This window comes from Sapajus apella, unplaced genomic scaffold (genome assembly GCF_009761245.1).
Source record: "Sapajus apella isolate SASKATOON/1434 unplaced genomic scaffold, GSC_monkey_1.0 scaffold88, whole genome shotgun sequence".
In the NCBI taxonomy this organism is placed as follows: domain Eukaryota; kingdom Metazoa; phylum Chordata; class Mammalia; order Primates; family Cebidae; genus Sapajus; species Sapajus apella.
In genome coordinates, this window is record NW_022437028.1 from 8,379,688 (window position 1) to 8,390,175 (window position 10,488).

Here is a 10,488-nt window from a genome sequence, read left to right on the forward strand (position 1 = left end):
GCCGTCTTGCCTGTGTATGTGTGTGTGTGTTCATGAGCATGTCTGGTCTGCGTGTGCGCGAACGCATCTGCGCGTTGTGTGCGAACACGTCTGCTCTCCATGGTGGTGGCAGTGGCCATGGCCATGGCTCTGTGCATCTCCCTCTGGAGATGCCAGCCTCATGCTCCCGGAGCCTCAGCCCCTATGTCATTCTCCTTTCTGTTACCGCTGACAGCTTTCTTGGGTCTCATTTGTCACCGAGCCCCGAGTGCACGGTGTCTCCCAGAATGCCCGGGCCTGCCCCCGACCCCCTGCCATGGGTGGGAAGTCGTCGGGGGCACTGGGGAAGCTAACCTGGCCCCTTCCCCCAGGAGTCCCTGTGCCAGCCCCACCACATCCTGGAGGAGGAGGGGGCCTCGGGAAGGGGCCTCCCCTACATCGCTGCTGTCGTCCACGCCCTGCTGGACCGGCCTTAGGGGTGAAGGTGGGGTCACAGGGCCCACCCCGCCTAGGACCCGGGAAATAGAAGACGCACCTGGGCTCCATGCTCTGAGACAAGAACTCAGTGAGGGCAGCCTGGGACCCCTTGGCCTTCAGGCTTGGCCGTCGCCGGGGGTGGAAGGCCCACGGGTGTCGCAGGTGTCGTGTCAACTGCAATAAACAGAAGCCAGAAGTCCTCTGGGTGGCCCTCAGGTGTGACTGTGTCTGAGCACGCGCGTCTCGGGGGCGGGGTAGCCTCTGTTTCGGGGATTCTCCGCCCCGTCGCCAGGGGGCGCCTGCGGTAGCCCGGCGGGGGCACGCGCCACGTGGTCGGGAGACGCACAGGGCGCCGGCGTCGCCGCGAGGTCTCGGGCGTGAGCTCGCCACGCGGGCCAGTTCGCGCCACGCCGGGAGGGAGCCTGAGCGGGACAGGCGGCGGGGACACGGCATGTTGCCCTGGTCGCCACGGCGGTGGGGCGCGGGCCCGGAAGAGGCGCCCGAGGGACCAGGCCCCACCGCGAGCAGGGACCAGGGTGAGGCCTGGAGCTCAGGAGCGGACGCTCCCAGGGAGCTGGGGACACCCCCACAGGACAGGTGAGGGGCTTGGTCGGAGCCACGGGGGGGGGGGGGACAGCGACTGGGGCCTCCATGCCTTCGCCCGCGCTCTACGGAGGCGTCTCCATTGTCCCTGCTGAAGATTGGGTCTGTCGGCCTCCCTTGCACCAGGCACCCTTGGGCTACAGGGGAATGTGTGTGGGGGCAGGGTGGCTGCAGCTTCAGTCCCTGCCCCTCCAGCCCACAGCCCCCATCCCGCAGACATTCCTGGACCCAGAGAGAGCAGCTGCTGCTGCCCCGCCATCCGCCAGGTCCGGCCACTGAGCAGCCCCTCGGAGCCCCAGGTAGGACTGGCCCTGCTGCTTCTACTGCCCCCAAGAGCCTCTCTCACTGACTCTGAGCCTGTTGTAATCCCCAAGTGTCCCTCCAGTTCCCCTTCCCCCCCAGATGACCTGGGAGGAGGCCCCCTCGAGGATGACTCCTCTAGCACCCTGGGACCCCAAGTACGAAGCCAAAGCAGGGCCTCGGCTGGTGTGGGTGAGTTGGGGGAAACCTGTGGGGCTGGCTGGGGCACACAGGGACACCTTGCAGTGGCCTGAGGCTCTAGTGCTCTGTTCTCCCACCAGGGGGCCAACTGTAGCTCAGGAGCCTCCTTCTCAGGCCGGACGCTATGTCACCCCTCGTTCTGGCCGCTGTATGAGGCAGCCTCGGGCAGGGGTCCCCGGCCCATGGCCCTTGCCACAGGGCCTCAGAATGGACAGCAGGTGCACCCAGATGCAGGTACCTCCCTCAGTCCGCCTGGGTGCAAGGCTGCCCCAACTCCTCCGGGAAGCAGCGTCCAGGGGTGGGAGCCCCTAGCCCGCCACCCTAGTGGTGTCTCCTCCCCAGGGTTCCCGGTGATGTGCTGTGAAGACGTCTTCTTCTCAGACCCTCTGCTGCCCCAGGGACAGCGCGTCCCCCTGTACCTCTCCGAGGCCCCCCAGCAGGTGAGAGCCCATTCCCCTCCCTGGCCTCACCCCAGCCTCCAGGCGGGCCTGGCAAGAAACACATCCCATTCTCTCTCCTCAGGTGATGGGCTCCCTGAAGCTGCTGCCGCCACCCCCCATAATGTCCCCCTGGGTCTTCCCCAGCCTGTCACCCTCCCCAGGCCGCTCCACCGCCTTGCTCAGTGGGCCAGAGCTGATAGCTCTCACTGGCCTGCTGCAGATGAGCCAGGGGGAGCCCAGGCCCAGCTCCTCCGCGGCTGCCACACCCGCTGCTGGCCCCCCAGACCCTGCCTCTGACCCACCCAGCCCCTGAGATGGCCCCAGCCGTTTTCACAGTGCTGACCCCTCTCTCCCACAGACCCCAGACACCCATTGTTCATAGCCTTCTTGGAGCAGGGTGGGCTGGTTGTGTTGACAATAAAAGTGTTGGTTTGCAAAACGGGCTCCGTGTGGCCGGGGCAGAGGAAGGCATAGAAGCAGGAATGGGGTCTCTTTCTGTCCCACTGCAGGCCGCCCCCTGCTGTGTTAGGTGGAGGGCAGGGGTATCCATGACCTAAGTTGTTTCTGGGCTGACCGGCCAGAGCCCCTTTAATGAGTGGGTGGGTGGTCTGCATGGCATTGCAGGGCTGATTGTATAGGAAGCAAGGAGTCATAAACTCTGCCAGGCAGGGAAGTAGGGGCGACTCACTTTTAGGGTGCACTAGCAGTAAGATCTCTGGCACTCCCACACCTCTTGTGCTGGGGCCTTGAGAGTTCAGTTCTTGGCTGGGTTGGGCTAGTTGTTTGGCTCAAAGGAGACCAAAGAATGCACTGCAGGTGTGTGGGGGAGGGTGACAGTACACGTGAATGCCATCATTGGTGGAAGGCAGCCCTGCCACAGCCGACCTCAGACTCCAGATTCTTGCACCAACTCTGCAGGGAAACAGAGAGGACCAGGGCTTCAGCTGAGAAAGCCCAGAAGTGTGTCGTTTCAGTGGTTTGGGCAGGGATGGGTTCTAGAATTTTCTCCCATAAAATAGGCCCAACTTCTTGGAGAACCTCCTACTCAAGACTTAGGAGCCACAGCTGGAAGGGACAGAGAGGGCAGAGGCCCCAGCTTGTTGCCCTGCCGGTCACATGTCCTAGGTGGCATCTGGGCCTTAGAGCCCCTCCCATGATGGGGGGTTAGGGGGGACATTACAATGCCCTTCCCTCCCATCTTTCCATCAACCCTCGCCATCAGTCAGTAGGAGAGAGATACCCAGGTCTCAGGTCTCCTCACTGGTGCCTCCCGGGAGCTCTAGAATTCAATGCCCGTGTAGCTGTGCAGGCAGAGTGCCCCCAGAGAAGGGACCAGGTCCAGGTCCACGTAACTGAGGCAGCTGTCAGGGGCTCCAGCCTGGTGGTGCATGTTCCCAGGCTCTCCGGAGCTGCAAACTTGATGCACACTTAACTCCCCAGCCAGCTCCAAGGGGGGCAGGAGCAGTGCTGAACCCCCACCCATCCCCAGCCACCCCCCACACCATGATGGGTGCCCCTGGGCCTGGGTCCAAACTCCCCAACTCGGACTTGTAGGGATAGTTCCTATGGGCTTGTAGTCACTACCCACATCCTTGGTTACGTAGCCCCCTTGGGGTACAAGGTTGCCCCTCCCAGGTTTGCCAAGATCTTCAGGACTGCTTGCTGGGTTCCCTCTCCCAGACACCCCCAATGGCTCAGGCCACTTGACTAGGCCGAAAAAGCCGAGGTCTCAGGGATGGTAGACAGGGAGTCTGAAAGCGCTGATCGCATGGTCTCTGGGCATTGACTCAGCTCTGTCGGCGACTCCACCGCTCCGGAGTCACTTCATGGCCACCAGGATGGTCTCGTGAATGCTTTGGGCCATCGCCGCGTGTCGGGCTCCTGCAGCCACAGCTCCCCGGGAGCGGCCGAGCAGCCGAGCTCCAGGAAGAAGACAATCCCCGTGGCCGCAGCAGCGCTCACTGAGCAGGGGCAGGTGCGGGGCATCCAGGGAGCCTCTGCCGCGGAGCTCAAGCACAGGCGGTAGCCGCTACCCAGGCCCTGGGTTCCCCCCCCCCCCCAGCAACTTGGGCCACAGCGTCAGGAGCCAGACCACCTGGAATGGAGCGAGGATCCGGCTGTTAGCCAGGAGTCCAGTGGCGCGATCTTGGCTCACTGCAACCTCCGCTTGCCCTTTTCAAACAAATCTCCCGCCTCAGCTTCCCGAGTAGCTGGGATTACAGGCGCCTGCCACCACGCCCGGTTAATTTTTGTATTTTTAGTAGAGACTGGGATTCGCCATGTTGACCAGGCTGGTCTTCAACTCTTGACCTCAGGCGATACGCCACCCTCGGCCTCCCAAAGTGCTGAGATTACAGATGTGAGCCACGGCGCCTGGCCTATGCCCGGAGAACTCTAAACCTGCAAATCCTTTAATGTTTGAACTTTCGGTGACCCAGGGGAGGGGCGAGCCATGGAGAAACCACAGCCACAAGCCCCCCGGGGCCTCCGGCAGCCCGGGGCTCGGGCCTCACTGGCGGCGCCTAGTGCCTCGAGCTGGGCGTTGTACCACGCCTGCTCCTCCGCCTCGCTGGCTGCCGCTCCGCACAGCTGCTATCGCGGGTGTAGAAGGCGATACGCGGCGCTGGCGTGCATCTGCGCACTTGCTGGTAGTGCACGCGCCCGCCGGGCTCAGGCTGTGCTGAGGCCGCGCTCGGAACACTCAGCTTCTGCTCACTCTCGGAATACTCGGGACGCGGCCGGTCTGTGCGCAAGTGGCCGCAGAACCGGACGTCGGCCAGGCAGGCCCAGGGCAGCGGCGGGCTGAGGGGCACGGCGGCCTATTGGGACTCCGGGCTCGCTCCGGGGCCACCGCCTGCGGGCTTCATCCAGGCTCGAAGGCAATAAAGTAGCCACAGGAAGGGTAGAGATGGCTGTGTCTCCCGTCCTGGGCGCGGGGAGAGGCCTGTAGGGGTGGGGCTGAAGTGGCGAACCCTGTGGACTGGGAGCAGCAGCTAGGCAGGCTGCCATCCGTCTTGATGCCCAGCGTCTCTCTCGGGCTCCCTACTGGAAGTTTGGGGCACGGGCTCTGCACATAGCTGGTGTCCTGGTGGTTACTGCCCGTGGCCTGGACCCACCACTACGGAACCCCCACTCCACGAGGCTAAACCTCAGGTGCCCTAGTGCTGGAATTTGAGTAGGGAAGTCCAGGAGAGGAGGCTTCAACCCCAAGACTGAGCCTTTATAAGGGTTAGGGAGCGTGGGGGCATCTCTGCAAATTAGCCGACTGCAGCAGGGACGTCGGGGCAACCGAGAAAGCCTCAGTGAGGCCAGTGTCACTGGATTTGTGGCAGCAGTGGTGGCGTGGGCAATTAGAGGGTGGCATAGCAGGGCCCCCATGCAGCAGGGGCCTCCGTGCACCCTGCTGGCTCTTGCTGCACCCACCTTGGTCTATTAGGTATCCTTCCCTCATGTACCCCCTTCCCATCGAGGAGTGGTCTTGTGCCCTTCCAAGTAACCCTAGGAGCCACCGTGACTGAGCACTGCATGGGATTATCTCTGAGCTGGAGATTCAGTTTCTTGAAGGTTTGGGGTGATAGGTGTCTTGGAATAAGCTTAAGGGGTAATCCCTGTGCACAGACCATACCCGCTGGAACCCAATCAAATGGCCGCTGAACGAGACCTCAGAGGAAGAGGCCATCTCTCAGACCCCCTCAGACTACCCCATTTCTCTGGGCCCCTCCTCACCACCAAATGCTCTGCCCAAAAATGCCACCCTGGGACCACCTGAAGGCTCTGACCGTGGACTTCCTGGTGGAGGCACCCTTTCCTTCTTGGAAAAATTGCGATTGGGCTGGGGATTGGACATTGTTGCACTCAGTTCTGATCCAAGGACCACTGACCCCCAGTGGGATGGGGGTGAAGGTGCACAAGACAAACCAGCAGGTGACCTGGTAGGATCTTAGAGGACCCTGGGATATCACCCAAGGTGAGTAAGGTGCCTAAAGGAGGAAGCTGAGAGTCAGGTAAGAGAGACCAACGTGTAGCCCCAGTAAAGATGGCATTCAGGGAGGAGCTCCCCCAGGGAAGGGGCAAGATAGGACAAAGACACAAGAGAACAGAAGCAAGGACCCAGACCTGGTCCAAGGGCCAGGGCAGCCTAAGCAGGGTGGGCAGGGCTTCCTACCATGCTTTTTGCCTCCTGGGGAAGGGACCCTGTGTGTGTGGGAATACAGGAAACGAGTGCTTTGTGCATGGAGCTGGGATCCTGGCACAACTTTTCCAAGGTCACATTGAGAGGGAGACGTAGGGAACCAACCAGCACCCAGTCAGCAGGTAGGTGGGACCCAGAGCCTACTCCAGGTGAACCTGGTCAGCCAAAGCCCCACCGGGGTGCAGAAGAGGCTCGAAGTTCAGGTGGTGCGGGGTGGTGGGGGGCATGGGATGGGGCTTGGCTACCGCCCAGTGGTGGATGTTAGCCACGGAGAGGCAGTGGCTCTGTAAGTGGCCACCAAAACCGGGCTGTGTTCAAGGCCATAGCCCCACGTGGCCAAGGGCCTTGATACAGGCACCATGTACGTACAAAGGGGCAGGGACACAAATGACATCACGTGCACACCCCTCCCCCTCCCAGTTTTGCTGCTGCCTCAAGGAGCAGGCCACCGAAGGGCCCCTGTCCTTGCTGCACTCCCAGCCCGGGAGCCTTTTCGACTCCCCAAAGCTTGAAGCTACCCGAGGAAGATCTCTTTATAGCTTGCCCTTCCCAGTCCTCATCAACCAAGTCTGCCTGCAGCACCCTTCCTTGTAAAATCACAGCTGCTGTGACAGCATCCAGCTCCAAACCACTGTGTCATTGAACCTTGGGTGCTGGGTGTGCACAGGTAGGAAAGGCACGGATCTGAGGGCCCGGGTAAGCCTCAGGGGTGGGTGCTGATCAATGCCAGGTGATCAGTGCCTGGTGACTGGGCCCGCTGAGTTCCAGGACAAGCCTGGACTGACGCAACTGGCCTACATCAGTTGCCCTGGCAACATGCTGCCCTCTGCAGCCCTACACCCCGACAAGATTTATTTCAGCCGGTAGCTCTGTTAACTTGAGTGACTCCCCAGGGACAGAAAGTGGCAGAACCTCAGCTCTGCCTCTCCCAACCTGAGGGGTCCACCTTTCATCCCTGTTAGGGACAGGTCACTGTGTTCTCTGCCCCTATGGAGGAATGTCATGGGGTTGGGGGGATTCATGGGGGAAACAAGGCTGTTCCAGCGTGCTCCTCCCTCCCCAGTCGGAGCCCTTGCTCCTCTCTGGAAGGTGATGCAGGGACAGAGCCACACATTCAGCCCCTACCCTTAGCCCTGCTCCCATCCTCTGGCCTGCGGGTCTGACCTGCAAGCTCCAACGTGGAGACCTCTGGGGGCTGGCTCCTGCTTCCTCACCTGCAGGGATGGTCCGCAGGTGACCAGCTGAATGCTGGGGCCATGCTAGATGACTGCTGTCTGCAGAGCATGGTCCCTGAGTTGGCCAGAAGTCCGGTGTGAGCCTAGGTGAGTCACTCCAGCCCTGTGGTATGTATGGTGGGCTTGAATTTGCAGTTACCGGGCAATGATTTCTACCTTTCCTATCAGGCCAGGGCTTCTCCATTCTTTGCTACTCTCCAGGAGAGGCAGCTCATTGGAGGGCTGGAGCCTGAGGTGCTGGGCTGTCCCCAGCCAAGGAGGGCAGCTCCTAGTATCAGCCTGTGCTCAGGGAAACCTGGGCCTCAGGCTGACCTGGTGTAACTTCTGACTGGTCATCTAGCTCTGGCCAGCGAGCAGGCTGGAGTCTTTGTGGGACAGAGGGGAGGGAATCTGCAGGGAGGACCCGGGACTGGACCCAGACAGCGAGGAGATGCCGGGAGCCAGCATGGGTGATGGAAACAGGCAGGCCCTTTGGTTCGGCCTCAGTTCCAAACCTCAGTGTTCCTGGCATAAGGGTAGATTAACGGAAGCTGGGGGGAAAGAACAGAAAGGCTCCTCCTAACACACCACAACAGATTTCAGCTTCCCTCCCTCCTGCTCTAAGCAGAAAGAACTGGTGAGAGGATGAGGTAGAGGTACACAGAGATACTAATCTAGGGTGGCAGAGAAGGGGAAGAGCTGGAACACACAAAGGCCAGAGAGCGAAGTATGGTGGGAGACCCAGGGACCACCCAGGAGACCGAAGGAGGGCAGAGGCTAGGAGAAGAATAGGAACAGACAGGCCAGGTGCTGATTCTCAGAAAAGACAGGGAGGCCAAGGCCGGCCCTGCAAATAGCAGCAGCTAGAGGTATTTCCCGAAAAATCTGCAAAGTAAATACACTGATTACCCAATTCCCACATCTCCTTGCTGCCCTCTCTCCATAGAAGACCCAAACCCCAAGAATGAACAGCCACGGGGCCAGGGCAATGGTGGAAAGGGAGGGGCCTCTCCTGGCCTTGGGCCAAACAGCAAGGTGGCCTCTGCCCAGCCAGGTGAGGTGTTTGCCACCCACCCCTGACCAGATCTGTCTTGTCACCACACAAATAGCCCAGGCACCATGGCTGTTGCCACAACATCCTCAGGTGGAAAGAGCCCGGGGCAGAGAATGTCCCAGGCCCAGGAGGGATCTACTTCCACTTCCACGCTGGCACCAACCTCCTTCACCCACCCCGGCCCCAGAGGGCACTCCTGCTCACATCAAACTCCAGTCCCCGGCAGTGGCGGCCCCTCTCCTGCCACGCTTCTTCCCATTGCTAATGCAGGACTCTGGTCCAGATAGGGACAGCTTCTGCCCTGTCTCTGGTCAATGGCAGCGACCTCACTGGCCCAGGCAGTCCAGCCCAGCAGAGCCAGGTCAAGGGTCTGTCATGTTGACTGACCTGCAGCCCCTGAAGCAAAACCATGAGAGCCATTTTCTCTTTCGTTCAAATGCAGTTCTTTTCCAACATTACCTGCAATGAGCTTTGGTGCAGAGATCTGGGGACAGAGGAGGCACGTGGAGAAAAACATAAAAGACCAGGCAATTGCACAAAGCCTTTCCCTGGAAAACCCAGGCTCTGGGGCTGATGGGGGCCAGGACAGGTGGCTGCCCCACTCCAGCCATGGAGCTCTGACTTTGATGGTCGAGGCACAGATGGGGATTCATCCCATTCCCCACATACGAGAGCTGTCTGGGAGAGGGAGATCGGCTGGGTGTATATATATATGTATGTATGTGCATATAGACAGATCTATTTATATATAATAGGCTATATTAGAAAATCTTCTCTATATAAATATAAAACACTGGTATCCAAACATGACACCAACGGCTAACTAAAGTGCTTGACAGGACTGCCAGGCCTGGGTGAGTTCGAAGGTAAACTGCTCACCCGGGCGCCCAGGATGAGGGAGGGGTGCTGGGGAAGCAAAACAATGGAGGACCCCTTCAGTAAGGGGTGGGGGCAGGAGGAAAGGGTGTGCTGGCCAAGCTGGGTCACCAAGAGCACTTGGGCCACCCAGGCCTTCTGGGTCTCAGGACTGTCTGGTCACTGCCCCATCAATACTGTGCCTGTCTTTCCCCCACCCTCCCCACTGAGCTCCCGTCCAGGAGGAGCACAGCTGGGCCGAGGGGAGAGCTGTTCCCACAGGGGAAGGCTGGCCAGTCTGTGTCCACAACGTCTTCTGCCCACGGGGCTGGGAGCAGGGGAGCACAGTGCTTCGAGGGCAGGGGAGAAGGAGGGCTACTCTAACTGATCTTTTGAAAAAAATCCCCCCATCACTCCTCCAGGCCAAACCCTGCCCCCACTCCTCCTGGGCTTCCTGCTTGGGTAGGTGTGGGAGAAGGGAGGGGCAGAGGCCTTGTGGAATCTAAGGACAGCTACCTTTCACCTGCAGGCCCCAAGCAAAGCATTAGCACCTCCATTATCCCCAAGGCCCACAGAAACGCCCACAGGCAAATGGTCATGAGAGCTCTAGGGAGCAGAGGGACCCCAGAAGGCAGGGAAGACACCCCCAAAAAAACACAGTGCTACAAGAAGGGGTTGGTGGTTGGAGGCTTGGAGGCGAATGGGCTGGATGAGGGTCCAGTCTGGAAAGAAAGAACAACACATTTTCCGGTTAGGGGAGAAGAGTTGGAAGCCAAGAAGAAAGGCAGCCAGGAGTCTTTTCTCTTAAAACATCGCTGTGCTGACGGCAGTGGGAAAGTGTGAGAGAAGAGGCCAGGGATGGTGGCTCACCTGTAATCCCAGCACTTTGGGAGACTGAGGCAGGCTGATCACCTGAGGTCAGGAGTTCAAGACTAGCCTGGCCAACATGGGAAAATCCCATCTCTACTAAAAATGTAAAAATTAGCTGGGTGTGGTGGTGCACACCTGTAGTCCCTGCTACTCAGGAGGCTGAGGCAGGAGAATTGCCTGAACCCAGGAGGGGGAGGTTGCAATGAGCCAAAATCAGGCCACTGAACTGTTGCCTGGGAGACAGAGCAAGACTGTCTTAAAAAAAAAAGAAAAAAAAAAAAAAAAAAAAAAAAAAAAAAAAAA

The 10,488-nt window shown here is 59.8% G+C and overlaps 3 protein-coding genes across 6 annotated transcripts in view; 2 read left to right on the forward strand and 1 right to left on the reverse strand.

Moving 5' to 3' along the window:
• Positions 1-11: 11 nt before the first annotated feature.
• Positions 12-2,439, forward strand: LOC116534628 (ZO-2 associated speckle protein). Its single transcript, XM_032255189.1, is given in 6 exon segments — positions 12-319; positions 321-1,358; positions 1,445-1,551; positions 1,641-1,794; positions 1,903-2,000; positions 2,083-2,439. Coding segments are annotated over 2 exon segments (606 nt in total). The 5' UTR covers positions 12-32; the 3' UTR covers positions 640-1,358; positions 1,445-1,551; positions 1,641-1,794; positions 1,903-2,000; positions 2,083-2,439.
• Positions 1,167-2,439, forward strand: SAP25 (Sin3A associated protein 25). The gene is made up of 5 exons (XM_032255190.1): positions 1,167-1,358; positions 1,445-1,551; positions 1,641-1,794; positions 1,903-2,000; positions 2,083-2,439. Exons 2-5 carry the CDS (start codon positions 1,462-1,464, stop codon positions 2,311-2,313), a joined length of 573 nt encoding a protein of 190 aa, XP_032111081.1. The 5' UTR covers positions 1,167-1,358; positions 1,445-1,461; the 3' UTR covers positions 2,314-2,439.
• A 6,440-nt stretch (positions 2,440-8,879) lies between these two features.
• AGFG2 (ArfGAP with FG repeats 2) overlaps positions 8,880-10,488 on the reverse strand; it is a 29,433-nt gene continuing 27,824 nt past the window's right edge. For 3 of the 4 annotated variants that reach the window (XM_032255193.1, XM_032255196.1, XM_032255194.1), the window contains one exon: positions 9,702-10,037. In XM_032255193.1, coding sequence (XP_032111084.1) covers positions 9,978-10,037 — 60 coding nt within the window. In that variant the 3' untranslated portion in view covers positions 9,702-9,977. Of the gene's footprint in view, positions 10,038-10,488 lie in introns of all 4 variants that reach the window. The other variant, XM_032255192.1, reaches the window with a different exon arrangement.